Consider the following 17,688-nt stretch of genomic DNA (forward strand, 5'->3'; position numbering starts at 1 on the left):
TATTTATTATTTTTGGCTGTGTTGGGTCTTCGTTGCTGCGTGGGCTTTTCTCTAGTTGGGGCGAGCGGGGGCTACTCTTCATTGCGGTGCACGGGCTTCTCATTGCAGTTGCTTCTCTTGTTGCGGAGCACGGGCTCCAGGTGCACGGGCCTCAGTAGTTGTGGCGCACGGGCTTAGTTGCTCCGTGGCATGTGGGATCATCCTGGACCAGGGCTTGAACCCATGTCCCCTGCATTGGCAGGTGGATTCTTAACCACTGCGCCACCAGGGAAGCCCTATCACTGCCTTCTTGAGGCACATCTGCCTTTGAATTTTTGATCTGGCTGTCGTTTCTCTTAAATAGCTGACCTGAAAAACAGCTTCTCTATTTATTAAAAAAAGTTATTAAATAGTTCATGTGCCTTTAATATTACTAGTGATATGAAAATGAGACTCCTTGAGAGTCCAAGCCTATGACGTTTATTTTTTATATAGCTTTCCCTTGACTTAGCTCATAGCACAACCTGATAGGTGTGTGAGATACCTGGCCTTGTCTTGGCAGACCCCTTTGCATTGGAAACTAATCAAACATTTTTCCAGTGGTACTTGTCACTTAGTAGGTTCTCAAAAAGCCTCTGCTCTCTATATCTGGCATGAGAGACCCGGTAGGTTTCCTATTTAATTCACCATCTCTGGAAGTAACCATGGGCTTAAATACTGACTCAAATAGTCTCCTTTAGACTGACAAATTGATTTGGTCCTATATGCCTGAAGATATCTTTCCCTTCAACTGTCATGCAGTAAAATGTTTACTAATATACACTGTGCATGCAAATCAAACTGGAAGACACAGGGTGTTTTAACTCTTTCAGAAAGCAGAGGAGGGAACACTTCCTAATTTATCTTATGAGGGCAGCTTTGCTCTGACACCAAAACCAAGCAATGGCATTATAAGAAAAGAAAATTACAGAGGGACATCTTTCATAAATACAGATGCAAAAATCCTTAAGGAAGCATTAGAAAGGCAATAAGATAAAGATAATATACCAGGGCCAAGTGATTGGATAAACATCTCAGGATTGCAAGCTTGGTTTAACACTAGAAAAAAAATCAGTCACTCTAATTCGTCACATTAACACAATCAAGGAGAAGAAAAATATGACCAATTGAGTAAATGCAGAAAAAGCATGTGAACAAGTTTAATATGTGACCTATTTAGATAAAAATTCTCAACAAACTAGAAATAGAAGAAAACTTCCTTAACCCCAAAAAATGACGTCTATGAGAAGCTGCGGCTAACATCATACTTAATGGTCAAACAATAAACATTCTTATGCTAGAAAAGCAAGGATGCCCTTTCTCATGACTTCTATTCAACATTTGATTGGAGGCCCCAGTCAGTGCAATAAGATAATCCAAAGAAATAAAAGGCAACATGATTGTATATACTATAGAAAAACCTAAGGAATACTCCAAAAAGCTATTAGAATTAATAAGTTAATTTAGCAAGGTCTCAGGATGCAAAGTTGATCCTCAAAAATCAATTATATTTCTATATGCTAGAAAACAAAAAGTTTTATAAAATAGCATTTATAACACCAGAAGAACATAAAATGAGATTAAATGTAACAAAATGGAGCTTTCCTGGTGGCGCAGTGGTTAAGAATCTGCCTGCCAATGCAGGGGAAACAGGTTCAATCCCCGGTCTGGGAAGATCCCACATGCCGTGGAGCAACTAAGCCCATGTGCCACAACTACTAGGCCTGTGCTCTAGAGCCAGCGAGCCACAACTACTGAGCCCACGTGCCACAACTACTGAAGTCCATGTACCTAGAGCCCGTGCTCTGCACACAACAAGAGAAGCCACTGCAATGAGAAGCCTGCGCACCACAATGAAGAGTAGCCCCCAATCACTACAACTAGAGAAACGCCACACGCAGCAACGAAGACCCAATGCAGCCAAAAATAAATAAATAAAATAAATTAAAAAAAAAAATTACAAGACCAGTACACTAAAACTAAAACAATATTGCTGAAATAAATGAAAGATTTAAGTAGAGATACTGAGTTCACAGATCGGTAGACTCAACATTATTAAGATGTCAATTCAACATAATTCCGATCACCATCCCAGCTGGCTCTTTTGCAGAATGAGATAAACTAATTAAAAAATGCATATGGAAATTCAAAGGACCTAAAATAGGCAAAACAATTTTGAAAAAGAATGAAGTTGGAAGACTAACACTATCTGACTTCAAGACTTAGCCTCAGTAACCAGGATAGTGTGGTATCAGCTAAGAGTAGAAATATAGATCAATGGAAAAGACTAGAGAGTCTAATAAAAAGGAATGAAGTATTGATATGTGCTACAACATGGGTAAATCTTTAAAACACAATACTAAGTGGAAGAAACCAGACACAAAAAGCTACGTATTATATGATTCCATTTATATGAAATGTCCAGAACCGTCAAATCCATAGAGACAAAAAGTAGAACTGTGGTTGTCAAGGGCTAAGGGAAGGGAGGAATGATGAGATACTGCTAATGAGTTTGAGGTTTATTCTGGAAGCATGAAAATCTTATGGAATTAAATACTGGTGATGGTTGCATAACCTTGTGAAAATACTAAAAAACACTGAATTATACACTTTTAAAATTTAATTTTATGGTATGTAAATTATATCTCAATTTAAAAAAAGAATAAAGAGTTTAGAAATAGGCTCACAAATGTATGGTCAATTGATTTTCAACAAAAATGCCAAAGCAATTCAAAGGAGAAAAGATAGTCTTTTTCAACAAATAGTTCTAGAATTGGATATATGAATGGAAAATTTTGAACCTTGAAATATATTGCCTTGAAATGATTCATAAGCCTAAAAGTCTAAAACTTCTAGAAGAAACACCCAAAAATAATCTTCATGACTTTAGGATATACAAAGATTTTGTAAACAATTCACTAAATGCACAAACCATAGAAGAAAATTTTGATTATTTGCACTTCATCAAAATAAAAAACTTCTTCTTTCCAAAGGATAGGGTTAAGAGAATGCAAAATGCAAGCCACAGATGGGAAGAAATTTTCACAACACAAAAATCTGACAAGGGACTTGCTTCCACAATATATAAAGAGCTCTTCAAATCAATAATAAGACAACCCAATTTAAAAATGGGCAAAAGATTTGAACAGACACTTCATGTAAGAAGATAAATAAATGGCCATTTAGCATATAAAAAGATGCTAAACATCATTAGTCATCAGGGAAATGTATATTAAAACCACATGAGATACTTTCACATTCTCTATAAATATATATAGGGTAAAATTTAAAAGACTGATAATACCTAGTGTTGGTGAAAATGTAAAGCAATTGGAACTCTCATACACTGATGGTGAGTATAAAATGGCACAACTACATTGGAAAATAATTGGCCGTTTTTTTCTAAAATTAACCATATATTTACCATATGACTCAGCCATTCCACTCCTAGGTGTTTATCCAAGAAAATGAAAACACATGCCCACACAAAGACTGGTACACAAATGTTCACAGCAGCTTTATTCATAGTAGCCTAAAACCAGAAACAACACAGATGTCCATCAACAGGTAAATGGATAAATGAGGTATGTAATCATATAGGATTACAATATAATAGGATAACTTTCAATAATATAAACTATGGATACTCAAAACAACATGAATGAATAGCAAAAACCTTATGTTGAGTGAAAGAAGCTAGACAGAAAAGTGAACATACAGTATGATTCCATTTAATATGACGTTCTAAAAGAAGCAAAACTAATCTACATTGATAAAAATTATATCAGTTTTACCTCGATGGGGGGAGGTTGGTTGCAAGGGGCCTGAGGATTCTTTCTGGAGTGACAGAAATGCTTTATTTCTTGTTTCTAGTGGTGGTTACATGGGTTTAGTCAAAACTCACAGAACTATACACTTAGAGTTGGCGTGTTTTTATTGTATGTATTGAATGCTTCAATAAAGATTTTTAAAAAAGATATGGGTTATGGGTTGGCCAACTAAGTCACCGAGTCTAAGGCAAAAACCTAGCAAACAACCTATGTGATAAAGTCACATAAAGCTTTATCAACACAAAACACACATGTAAATATTTACATTACATAAAAGCCATCGACTGTGCTATTTAGTGCTTCAGAGAATTCAGTCCAGGGAATGCCCTGTGGACTCTGCCAGTTTGGTATGAATGAGTTTAGTATTTGAGCTTTCTGAGATGAATGCATCAAGGGTATCCCTGTATGGCTGCATCAAGGAATACAATTCCCTTCTCTACCGACTTCTAATATGGTACCTAAGCATGAAATCTGAGTGACCCTTAAAAAGGCAATGACTCTACATCCTGGACTTGGGGGATGGCCAGGCTAGCTCTTGGTCTGTACAGTTCTGAACAGGCACCATTCAATAAACTAGGAGAATGGTGCAGAATACATGGATGGGAGTCCCTGATGTTGTCCAAAGCTTTAGATGGCCTCTATTTTCAATATTCTGGAAAATATTCAGAGCAAATACCCCAATTTTCAGTTAGAAGAATGTAGTTCTCTTATCCATGACATCCACTCTTTTATGCCTAGCAACACCTCACCTTCCCTTTTTTTTGGTACTGATTTTGAGAAATCATTTTCCCTCACGCCATGCTTTCTTTTTGTGAACAACAATTAGAGGTCCCATGGCCAGGCAACCTCCCTGACCAGGGGTTGGCCTTGCTGAGTCATATGCCCATCAGACTCCTTCCTAGGACTCTGAATGATGACCACAGCGTTCAAGGATGGCCCATGTTGAAGTGCACAGTAACCGTCTGAGGATGGAGCTCGGAACTTTCCCTTGCTTTCTCCTCCCCAGATTCCTGATGCCCTCCCGGTTTCCGGCCTTGTGCAGACTCAGGTATTTTCGCTTTTCTGTAAACTGCCCTACTCCTTCCATTCACTTCCTTTTCTGCTAAATCAGCCAGTTAGTTTCTGTTGCCTGCGATATGCCCCAGCTGATATAACACAAAATTGAAAAATCCAAAGAAAGGAGCCAAAGCAGCAGCTTGGTTTACTCCCGACTTGGCCATGAGAGACCTGGCTTCCAGTCCCAGCTCCGCTACTTCTCAGCTGTGCGGCTCTGTCTTTGGGCAGGTTGTTGCTGAGTATCAGCTTGCTCATATCTAAAATGTTTCATAAACATTTCCGGAATGCCTTGGGTGCCAGGCAAAGACAATCATAATGCAGTTTTATATATTTCTGAAAAACATTTATGTCCCATAAGGATTTCTGAATCACATGAAATGAAGTTCCTGAGAACATTTTATCAGATATAAGAGATTATCTAAATAAATAAAACCTTTTCTTTCTGAGTATCTGAAAAATTACTTGTGGCCTGGCCCCCCAGGGGTAATGTGCCATTCTTTCTACAGATAATTTAGTTGTTGGATCTAATGTGGTTACTTTGTTGACATTTAATACATTCACCCAACCACTGCCTAAGGCTTTCTTGGGGATATTTTAATAGGGCAATTATATAAAATCTCTCTGTCGGCAAAATACAATTTTTTGGGGAGACAATTAAGAAACCCAGAGTGCTTCTCTGTATTAATTTTCTCAATAATTATTTTATAAAAATAGTGTACACACAAAAATCCAACACTTTTGTCCTTCTGTGCAATACTGTAAGACTCTTATTTTGATACTAGGGCACAGTGGCCGACTTTTGGCAGAGTGACTTGAGGATATAATTAATAGTTGACATACACTCTGCTTCCTGGACTCTTGATTTCTCTGGGAACATATTTAGATCTGGGCAACAATGACCTACTTGCACAGCTGGATTTATTCTATTCTTAAATCTCTGGAAATATCCGAGTCAATGTGAAAGATGCAAATGAAATATAAGTCACTAAGCCTGGGTTTTAAGGAGAGAAGCAAATCATTTGAGATGAACGAAGCTGTAGTTCAACCCTACAGTAAGGAATTTGTTCAAGATTACAGGCTATCTTGACTCAAGACATGGAGACATTTGCACACATGTGTATATACACATATACAGGGACACAAATGAAACCAACTAATCAATCTCAGGAAAATGCTGCTAAGAATGTGGTTATCATAGTTTAGGTTTCAGATCCAGGTTCTATGTAGGGTTCTATGTCCCATAATCCCTCTCTGCCTTTGAAGCCAAAACAATACAGCTCTGAAGTCATAGAATTTTTGTTGTAGAAGGATCCTTAGAAGTCATCTAGTCATATCTGTCACTTGATGCTACAGCTCCCTCTGCAAATCCCCCCAAGATAGTCGATATATTGTCTGGAGAGAGTCAGTTTTGCATAGTGGTTGAATGCACACGCTTTGGGGCAGAGACATAGCTGGGTTATGCAGGCTTTACCACTTACTAGCAGTCACCTAGGGTAAATACCTTAACCTCAGTTTCTTCTTTTATAAACAGTAGGTGATAACAGTACCAGCCTCATGGGGTGACTTGTGCAGCTTGAATGAGCTAATAAATGTACGGTGTTTGGCACATAGTAAGGACTTGGCACACAATAAGTGCTCAAACAAAATGTTAGCTAGCATGGGCTACTATCAGTAATAGAGAGGCCCATTCCAAAGTTAAAACAGCAGCTCCAGCTGCTAGGAAGGCCAAAATTGGCTGTCTGCTGCTTCCCTCCCATGGGTCCTAGTCTGCCCTACAGAGCTTAACCAAAGCCCTGAATCACTATTGACAGGGAAGGCAGTGCTCATGGCCCACCTGAGTCTCCCTGTTATCAAGCAGAATGGGCCCAGCTTCACTGATTGTTCCTTCTGTCACCCTCCATGGCCCATGCCCTCTTCCCTGGACAGGCTCCAGCCTGCTGGAGCCCCTTTTCAAGTGGCATCTGTTTGGCTTTGTTTACATGAGGCTATCATATTGACTATCTTGACAGAAAAGCTCAGTCCACGAGGGGTAGGGTGGGGTGGGTGTATCACCTAACCCAGCCTTACACTGTGGTTAACCGAAGCCCAGAGGCTGCTGTCAGGGGTTTGCCAATGAGGGAAGCAGTTAACCAGCCTCTTGCCAGCTGTCCAACATCTGGCATCTCAGCTTCTTCACCTGTGAAACAAAGGGAATAACAGTACCTCTCTCACTGAGTAACTGTGAGGATTCAATGAGGTAACACGTCCTCTACTCCCATTCTTTCTTGACGTCTCTTCCAGTCCAGTTTTAATGCCCACTAGTCCACTGAAACTGCTCCTATCACGGTTACCAAGGATCCTCACACAGTCACATCCAATGGTCAAGCCTTGGCCTTCATCTTTCTTGACCATTTAGCAGCACTTGTCGCAGCTGATCGTGTTCTCCTTCTTGAAACACTTTCTTCGCTTGTCTTACAGGACACCACCCTCTCCTGGCTGTCTTCACCTCTCTGGCTACCCTTTCACAGTCTCTGTTGATGGATCCTTCTCCTCTTCTCAAGCTCTAGATGCTCTAGAGTCCCAGGTCAGGCCCATTCAGTATCTACACTCACTCCCTAGGTAACCTCATCCAGTATAATACTGTGGATAAGAGCATGGAGTGGATAAGAGCATGGAGTGGATAAGAGCGTGGAGTCAAACTGCTTGGGGTGAGTCCCAGCTCTGTAACTCACAGGTTGTGTTGTGGAGGGAAGTGATTTAACCTCTCTATGCCTCAGTTTCCACATCCATAAAATGGGGAGTAATTTCCTCAAGTTTTCGTAAAGATTAAATCAGTTAAAACAGGTGAAGTGTTTAGAATGTGGTAAGCATTCTATACATGTTAGCTACTATCCAGTTCCATGGCTTTATCCACCATAAAGATATTGATGACTCCCAGATGTATATCCCCAGTGCCCACCATTCCTCGTATCTCTAGTCTCTTATATCTAAATGCCTCCTGGCATCTTCATGTTGATGTCAAACAAGATCTCAAAGTTCACACATCTAAAACTGAATGCTGACTCCATACCATCTCCCACCCTTCTTTCCCTGGTCTCTCCCATCTCTCTAACAGGCATCTCTCTTCACCCAGTTGCTTAGAGTGACCCTCAACTCTCTTTTTTCTCTCATCCAACTTTCAGCAAAACTTCTTACTCCATTTTCAAAATACAACCAGAACCTGACCTCTTCTCACTACTTCCACCACTACAACCTGGACCAGTCCACCATCTGCGATACCACCTAATAGGTACCCCTGTTTCCCTTCTTGCTCCTGTACAATCTGTTCTCTGCCCAGGAGCCAGCATATACTTAAAAAATCAAAATCAGATGTTGCTCCCCTGCTCAAACTCTCCAGTGACTTCCCATCACACTTGGAATGAAATCTAAATTACTCTCATTTCCTAACAAGGCTCTTTGTGACCTGCCTTTGCCTACCTCTTGGCCTCATCTGCTACCACTCTCTCCTGCCTACTCCACTCCAGCCACACAGTCTGCCTTGTGTTTGTCCAATTTCACAAGCAAGTTTCTGCTGCAGGCCTTTGTAGGTGCAGTTCTCTCTAGCTGGAATGTTCTTCTCTCACATCTTCCTATGACCCTTCCTCATTCCTTTGTAAACTCCGCTCAAATAGTTACTTCTTAGAGAGGCCTTCCCAGTCCACCGCATCTGAAAAAACACCCCCTACCCTCACTCCTGTCCCGTTACTATCTGTCCCTTTATCCTATTTTTCTTCATAGCACTTAATAACACATCCGACAATACATGTTTTTTGTTTGTCATGCCTACTAGAAGGTCAGCTCCTTGGGGGCAGCAGCTTTATTCTGTTTTGTTCTATCCATAGCACCCAAGGTGTGTCTGGGACACAGGAGGTGCTTAATAAATGTTTGTTTGTTTGTTTTTTAAATGTATGAAGGGCTTCCCTGGTGGCGCAGTGATTAAGAATCTGCCTGCCAGTGCAGGGGGCATGGGTTCGAGCCCTGGTCTGGGAAGATCCCACATGCCGCAGAGCAACTAAGCCCGTGCACCACAACTACTGAGCCTGCATGCCACAACTACTGAAGCCCACTCACCTAGAGCCCGTGCTCCGCAACAAGAGAAGCCACCGCAGTGAGAAGCCCGCGCACCACAACGAAGACCCAATGCAGCCAAAAATAAATAAATTAAAAAAAAAAAAAAGTGAATAGTGCTTAGCACAGTTCCTGGGTCAGAGTCAATAGCTATAAGTTTATGATGTCAATTTTAGAAGTTAAAAAAATGTTGAACAGAAATGCCAAAAGTCTTTAGTGATACTATTTAAGATGTCAAAAATAAAAATATCATACTTTTACTCAATTTCAATATATATACACACTTATATTGTACTTACTTGGAGTTTCTTCTAAAATTTCTTGGAACTTGGTTCTCTCATAATCTACCAACTGGCGTTGAAGATGTGGTCTCAGACTCCTAATTGTAAAATTGACCATGTCCATTTTCATGAGGTCCAGGACATGAAATATTTGTCTAAAAATTTTAGAGTTAAAATAGTTAGGTGATTAAGAAATCAATCTGAAATTCATTAACTATTACTAATTGTACCGGCTGGAAAATATAAACATCCCCAAAATGGTTTTGAAATCCCAATCACTTTGACAATGTCACTTTTCACAAAAGGCATTATACATGCATTCCAAATGTATTCTTCCAGAGATCTCAAGAGTATTTGCTTTAGCAAATATACCTCCAGCTGATCCATTACATTCAGCCATAAACTGATAGACACTAAGAAGCATAAACAATGAGTCTTAACAATGAGACAAAAAAGATTCAAGAAGGAATTTTCATTTGAAATTTTATGGAGTCTGAACATAGTGTACATTGTTTCTGTTCCTAAGGAAAGAAGAAAAAGAAAAGGAAAGAAAGGACAGGGCAGTAAAGCACAGGGGAAAAACACTGCATTTTAGAGTTGGGCAGCCCTGTATTCAATTGCAGCTTTACAACTGACCAGCTCTGTGGCCAGGAACAAGTTACTCAATCTCTCTGAGCCTTAGTTTCTTCATCTGTGAAAGGAAGGGACAAGATCAACCTTGGAGGAATGTTGTGAAGAGTCAATGAGATAATGAATGCAAAATGAAGAGGAGAGTGACAGCCAGTAGGTACTCAATACATGAGGAAGATGAACACCACAGAAAATCCTTCAAAGCAAGGATTCTACAACTGGAGAATCTCAATCTGCCAGAGCTGAGTGCAACTCTAAGGATACTTTCAGCCTATTTTACAGATGGGGAAAGTGTGACTTTGAGAGGTTGTCAACTTTCCCAGAGTCACAAAGTAAGTAACCCATTATATGCAAACCAGCTTCCTTTTCCCTTCCCTTTCCTATACTATTACATGAAACTTAATTCTCAATGTGGCTGTATTCACAAAAAAAGGAGAAGAATTCCCCTCAATGGCAAAAAGTACTGCAGACTCCTCTTTCCTCTGGGATCACAAAGAAATTACTGTCTACACAGCCAGATTAGAGTCTTACGATCTTACTGTACACATCACTTGCTGAGGGAAGCTGTGGCAGAGATAGCTGGCCGACCACCAAAGGTCCGTGTTGCCTTCCTGCAGTGTGGATGTGCGGCTGGGAAATGTGTTTCCAGACAGCAGCCACATTTCCCAGGCCACCTTCAGTGTAGGTGGTACCATGGGACTAGGTATAGTCAATGTAATGCATTGCTTCTGGGCCTAGGTGGTTAAACACTGGATATGCCTTCCTCATGATCTCTTTCCCATTCACCAGCTGAATGTAAAGGACTCCAAGGAGCTGGGCGAGGGTGGAGCCAAGGAGAGAAGGAGTCTGGGTCCCTGAATGACACACGGAAGGCTGCCTGACCAAGAATCCCTGACTCGGACTCTGACATGAGTGAGAAACAAACGTTTATTGGTGAAATCACTGAGAACTCAGGGTTTACATGTCATAGCAGCTAGCAATACCCTAACTAATGAAGAAGCCTTCCTGGATCCTTAACTAGATTAGGTCCCCCTGTTGGAGGCTCCATTAATCCCCTCTACTTCCCTTTTCATAGCACTTATCACAACTGTAATTCCTTGTTCAAGAGCTGTCTCCCCATTAGACTGTAAACTCCCTGGGATCAGAGACTGCATCTGCCTTTTTCATCACTGCACCTCTAGGGCCCAGCACTGCCAACTAACAACCTTGTTGGGTCACGCAATGTGAAAACTCCATGCACACAATAAATGACTGACTTGTCCCTCACTTAGGTGGTTTCTTCCTAGGGTCAAGGGTTCCTTTGGGAGAGGAGGAACCCTTATTCTGTGTTCCTCAATTCCCACACTTCCCTTCTGAATGAACTCAAAGGTACTCTAAGAAAATGCAAGCAGCAGAACCGCTAACCTCAGCACGTCCACGATGTTGCAGGTAGCCTTTAACTCTCTGATATCATCATCTCGCACAGGAGCGCACAGCTTTCCCATCGTACTGATGACGTAGTTGGCCAGGCCTTGGATGTCGACAGCACTGTGCTCAGCCTGCTGCCTAATGAGGTCTGTGTCCAAGACTTCACAGATCTGGTTGCGAAGCCGGTTGCCACCAGGAGTCAGAAAAGAGAGGAGAACCTGTACAGGGAAAGGAAAGAAAAATTAACAGCATCCTTACATGAATAAAGGTTGTCATTTCTAATTTCAATGTCTAGATGACCAAGCTCCCTGTCCATATTTTAATGCCCCAGATGCCACAGAAGTTTGCATTGAGCGGTGGATCAGAGGAGCGCTCCAGGGTCCTGACTCTAAAAAGAAAGCTCTGTCTTCTGAATGAAAGCCTCCCCTCCCCTCCCATGGGAAGTTACTAACACTATCGGAATGAAAACAACTGGCAAGGAAGCAATACTATTGAAAGAACTTCAAAAAGTTTACAGAGAAACCACGCAAAGACAAGTTGCAGATCATGGCTCCAAAAGAACCCTTTAAAGAAGGGCAAATAGAAACATCCCCATGGGTTCTATTAGTATATTTACATGTGAAATATTACATATTATATGAGCAAACTATATTGTGTATTCACTACACAGCAGACACTGTACTTATACACACAGCACGTGGTTAGGAGAACAAGCTCTGAGCCGGAGTGCCTCAGTTCAAATCGCTTCCACCTCTCAAAGCTGCGTGACCTTGGGTGAGTCAGGGAACTTGGTTTCTTTATATAAGATAATAACAGGCATAACTACCTCACAGCATTATGGTAAAGATAGATGAATAATCTAGTGCTTGGCACAGAGCAAGTGTCTTGTAAAAGTTAACTATGACTGTCATCTGATTTAATTCTCACAACTACTCCGGAGACAGACTTAAGAAGAGAGAGCCTGTCGCTAAAGCAGGTCTATCTAACTCAGGCTCTGTGCTCTGAAGCACCACAGCCACTGCCCTACATGCTAAGCATTGGCTTGAGTTCCTGTCACTGCCCTGTTTTCCCAGCCTGCACCCCATTCCAGGGGGTGCAGGAAAAAACCCTTTCGGTGATTGAACTGGCTCAGTGTTTCAAAAAGAGTCTCCAATACTCTTTGCAGGACATGAAAACAGGCTTTGGGGGGAAAATTACTAATTAATACAGACAACATCAACTTGCCTCTCTGATTTCTTCAAACAGTTTGATGGCGTGTTCATACTCAGGGGGCTCAGCGTTCAGTTCTGATTCCAAGACGTCCCAGAAGGCCTGGTGGACAATGTGCCTCACTCTACCGGCCAAGCTACAGGAATGAAATGGATCATTTTTTAAAATAAGCACTATTTTTCCTGATTATAAAAGAAAGATGCTCATTGTATACATCTTAGAAAATGCAGAAAAACAGAGAATAAAAATTGCTCATAATCCTATTATTAATCTTTTGACATATTTGACCTATGTTCAATGAATGCATTGTTTTAATATAATTGTTTTAATACTGAGTCTGTACAATATTATTTCATTTAATATTCTGTCTTAAGTGTCTCCCCTAGATTTTTTAAATGCTTCCACCTTATAGCTTTTGATATGTTCATAAAATTTTATCCTAAGGAGATACCATAATTTACCTAGCTACTCTTCTACACAGACGTTTAGACTTGGTCTAGATTTTGGGGATGAGATGGCAAAATTGCTCTTTCCTTAACAGCTGAAGTTTCATGGCATGGAACAGAACAGATTGGCCCAAGGAGACATGCATTTGATTGCCTGCCAGCTTCAGCTTAGATGTCCCATTTAAAGTTGGCCAGACCAAAACTGCTGAAACAGGAGCCTTCCTAGGACAGGCTAACAATAGAGTAGGTGGCCACCTTGCTTTACCCTGTATGTCGATGCCCTAAAATAGGTGTATGTTAAAATACACAGGGACTTCTCTGGTGATCCAGTGGTAAAGAATCCGCCTTCCAATGCAGGGGACGCAGGTTCAATCCCTGGTCGGGGAACTAAGATCCCACAGGCCACGGGGCAGCTCAGCCCGCACGCCACAGCTACTGAGCTTGTGCGCCTCAACTAGAGTCCGCGAGCCACAAACTACAGAGCTCACCCGCCACAACTAAAGAGAAGCCCGTGCACCGCAATAAAAGATCCTGCACGCCTCAACGAAGATCCTGCGTGCCACAACTAAGACGCGATGCAGCCATAAAAATAAATAAATAAATTTTAAAATAAATAAATAAATAAAACCCACATCCCTACTGAACTCCTACACCATTTTGCAACAGTTTTTAGAAAAGCGCATATTTCCCTGAACTGTAATTACTTGCAAGTCTCTATCCCACACAGGGCTATACACCTCTCTCAGGTAGAGGCCACTTCTTCTAGGTACCCGCCACTGTACCTAGCATAGCACTTGTCATTTACTGAGGGTTCACTGAATGCATGGTGAATGAATTCATAATTTGATAGTTAAGCATATCTCCTAATTTTTCTTTTAAAGTACAAATAGCTAAATATACAATAATGCTATGAGAAGTGAAAATTAGCTTTCTGAGGAGTGTGAGTTAAAACTGTTTCTGTAACTGCAAATACTATACTCTACTCAGCCACTTTAAATGTGAAAACTTATTCTAGTTGCCTGAATAGATTTATTCAACAGAAATGCCATTTCCAATGTTTGAGACTCTCTTGAGCAATTACAGAACAATTAGAAAGACAAACATTGCTGGGACAGACTTTTGTTCTGACCTTTACAAGCCTCATGTACTTGGCTTGAATGGACCAACCAGGAATGAGCTAAAACAACTTTATAGCTCCTTGAGGGATGTTGGAGTTTAAGTTTTCCCAAAGGCTACAAGCTTTTTAATTTGGGGGAGTGGAAGAGGTAGGGAGGAAGAGGTGGAGATGAAATCAGTCAAATCATTTATAAGCATTCCTACCTGGTATCAGAAATCTGGCTTATTTTATCAAGTGTTTCCCCCCACTTGGTAAAATATGAGAGTCGGCCATATTCTGAAGAGTAACAAGAGACAGTGCTTTGAGAGCTATCACCCTGTCTCCTTATTTGTCACAAATAATAAATGCTTATGCTTTGATAAAAAAAAGAAAAAAAAGTAACAACTTGGTCATTGTGGAGGGTCATCTGAAAAATCAGCAGCTAATGATATGCTATTTCACTTTTAAACAAAGGTAATGTGTCCCAACTCTACATGTTGTTTCCCTTGCTCACATTTTCTAGCCGTGGCAGAAAATGAAGAGAAGGGGAATTCATATCTTCCATAGTATCAAAGTACTTACATGCAAGGCACTTATATGCCCAGGAGCATGCATTTAGAGTCAGTGCTGTGGAGAATGCGAGGCTCAGATATGGTCACAGCAGAGCCAGGATTCAAACCCTGGGGTCTGTCTGATCCTAAAGGGCCTTCATTCAGCCTGTATTCGCAACTTTTGAATTTAAAGCACAAACACTCCCAATTTGCCTTTTCTGTACTTCATAAAACATACTTATTTTAACTTCAAAAATTCATTTTAATTAGTCAGTAAATGTTTATTCAAAATTCAATATGTGGTAGGCCCTGTTTCAGGCGCTTGGGTGTAGTGAAAAGAAAGCCTCTGCTCTCAAAAAGCTTACATGTTAGCAGAGACAGAAAGACAAAAAACACACTGAAAGTGAGTAAGACAGTTTCAGAGCCACAAGGAAGGCAGAGGAAGACAATGTGGTCCACAGTGATGAAGAGGTGCCGATTTGGCGGGGTGGTTGAAGAAAGCTTCTGTAAGACAGTAAGCGACCTTAGAGCTGAGACCCAACTGGGGAAAAGAAAGCAGCTGGTGAAGATCTATGGGAAAAACATTTAAAAAGACAGAAGGGGCTTCCCTGGTGGCGCAGTGGTTGAGAGTCTGCCTGCTAATGCGGGGGACACGGGTTCGAGCCCTGGTCTGGGAAGATCCCACATGCCGCGGAGCAACTGGGCCCGTGAGCCACAATTACTGAGCCTGCGCATCTGGAGCCTGTGCTCCGCAACAAGAGAGGCCGCGATAGTGAGAGGCCCGCGCGCCGTGATGAAGAGTGGCCCCCACTTGCCACAACTGGAGAAAGCCCTCGCACAGAAACGAAGACCCAACACAGCCAAAAATAAATAAAATAAATAAATTAAAAAAAAAAAAAAAAAAAAAGACAGAAGAAGGTCCAAGTCCCTGGGACAGGATCAAGCTGGTGTATTCCAGGATCAGCAAGGAAGCTTCAGCGTGGCTGAAGCACAGCAAGCAGGAGGAAAAGGAGTAAGAGACATGGTCAGTGAAGGGGGGCCTTGCTCGTCATCCTAAAGAGCTTGAATTTTTATTCTAAGTGTAACAGAACCATTGAAGGGTTTTAAGCAAAGACATGATCTAATCTGATTTACCCACTAGAAAGATCACTGTGGCTACCTGTGGATGTGGAGGATGGACGGTGCGGGAGCTAAGGATGGAGACTGGGCAACTAGTTAGGACACAAAGAGTCCGGGTCAGAGACGATGGTGGCCTGGCCTGGGGGTGTAAGCAGCACAGCTGATATGAAGGATCATGGTGAAATGCAGTCACCATAGAAATCCAAACAGATAAACCTACTTTAGCCAGTACTCTTAAAAAGTATTAGTGATTATTTTAAACAACATCCCCAGGAGGAGGACTATGATCCATATTTTAAAGAAGGAAAATTATTGTGTTTACTATTTTCCTGCTTTAAAACAAAAAATGTTCTGAAGGGAATCAAATATTATATGTTGTCTTAATTGACAGAGAGAATGCCTCCCAATTTATGAATGGCACTGTGAGTTTTAAGATTCAGTGCCGTTATCCATGAGCCAATTTTGCCTCTAAAGATGATTTGCCTGCAGTAATGGCTGCAAGCCTTTTCTCCTCTTTGTCCCAGGGGACCTGTGAGCCACTGAAACCAGAAAGACTGAGGTAGGATATAAGGGCATGGCTCTAACTAGAGATCCCTTGGGCATGAGGTTAACCAGGGGTGCCTATGCAGCTGTGATTCCTCCCTCCAGAGGCTTCTGGATCACCTCTTACCACTTTGGCAGCTCAGCTGCATTTATTTATCTTTCACAACCTGAATGTTAGTTTTTAATAAGTCAGGCTGCAAACATTTCTTGAGCAGGTACTACATGTCAGGCACTCTGCTAGGCAATAAGGACAGAGCAAACAATATAGACATAGTTTCTCCATTAATGGGGCTTTTGGTCAAGTGGGAAAGACAGACTTTGAACCTAAAATTATAAGACATCTTAACAAGAGGGAGGTAGAGGGGGCTATAGGAGTCTTTAGAACGGGATTTAATGTAGTCTAGTGGGCTCAGGAATGTCAGGAAAAGCTTCCTTCAGGAAGAGACATATAAGCTGAATTCTAAAGATTATGAGTAACATATACCCTAGAGGAGTGGTTTTAAAAACAACTGTAAGACCTTGTTAGAGAACTAAATACTGTTAACTCCTAGTGGATATTATACGAGACTGTCCAGGAATCAGTGTGAAAATTTGTGTTCGCAGTACACACACACACACACACATACACACACAGTCTGCAGCACAGGTTATGCACAACACATGCCTCCAGGTTACCTGTTCTCAGGGAGGGCATCTTGTTTCAATTGAAAGTTCTCATTTACAGCAATCTCGTGAGCAAGAGTCATGTTTGATAAGTTCCTTGTTGCAGCCATCACTTCATCAAATGTTACAACCCTGGGAGGGCTTGTTGCTGAAAGGAAGACAAAAACCAGTTAATGCCCTGGAAGAGGAGTTGTCATCCAATGAAGCCTCCTGACGCACACAGGGTTTAAGTTACTCCAACATATATTTTCAGTAAGAAGAATATATATCAAAATAGATCGATTCCCCCGCTTAATACTTAAGACTCCAAAAATTTAAGAACTCCTGTGATAGCTTCAGTTACCGTATTGAAAATAAACTGTCGGCCGCTCTCGCCTTCTGAGATGGCCCACGCTCTGTCTGTGGAGCGTGTTTCCCTCTAAATAAATCCACTTCTTACCTATCACCCTGTCTCTCACTGAATTCTTTCTGCAAGGAGACATCAAGAACCTGAGCTTCATTAAGTCCTGAAACCAGATACTGAAACCCCCGCCAGGTGGGAGAAGTTAACTATATGCTGCCACAACACTCAGACCCAGGACCGGCTGGAACCAGAAGGTTGATGATGCCGACTCCCACGTACCTCACCACCAGCCAATCAGAAGAAAGCCCATGAGCCGATCACATCCTCCTCTTTGAACCATTACTGTAAAACTCCTCACTACCCCCTCCAGGTCAGGACACTCAGTTTTGAGAGCGTTAGCCCTCTGTGGC

At 41.4% G+C, this 17,688-nt stretch overlaps 1 protein-coding gene across 2 annotated transcripts in view; it reads right to left on the reverse strand.

Annotated features, from left to right (window-relative positions):
• The window catches only part of TCP11L2 (t-complex 11 like 2), a 41,099-nt gene that overhangs the window by 12,130 nt on the left and 11,281 nt on the right, over nucleotides 1-17,688 (reverse strand). For both annotated transcript variants that reach the window (XM_057557369.1, XM_057557368.1), the window contains 4 exons: nucleotides 16,948-17,083; nucleotides 12,533-12,653; nucleotides 11,306-11,526; nucleotides 9,290-9,426 (listed from right to left, as the gene is read on the reverse strand). In XM_057557369.1, coding sequence (XP_057413352.1) covers nucleotides 9,290-9,426; nucleotides 11,306-11,526; nucleotides 12,533-12,653; nucleotides 16,948-17,083 — 615 coding nt within the window. The remainder of the gene's footprint in view (nucleotides 1-9,289; nucleotides 9,427-11,305; nucleotides 11,527-12,532; nucleotides 12,654-16,947; nucleotides 17,084-17,688) is intronic.

Source organism: Balaenoptera acutorostrata, chromosome 11, assembly GCF_949987535.1.
Source record: "Balaenoptera acutorostrata chromosome 11, mBalAcu1.1, whole genome shotgun sequence".
Lineage (NCBI taxonomy): Eukaryota > Metazoa > Chordata > Mammalia > Artiodactyla > Balaenopteridae > Balaenoptera > Balaenoptera acutorostrata.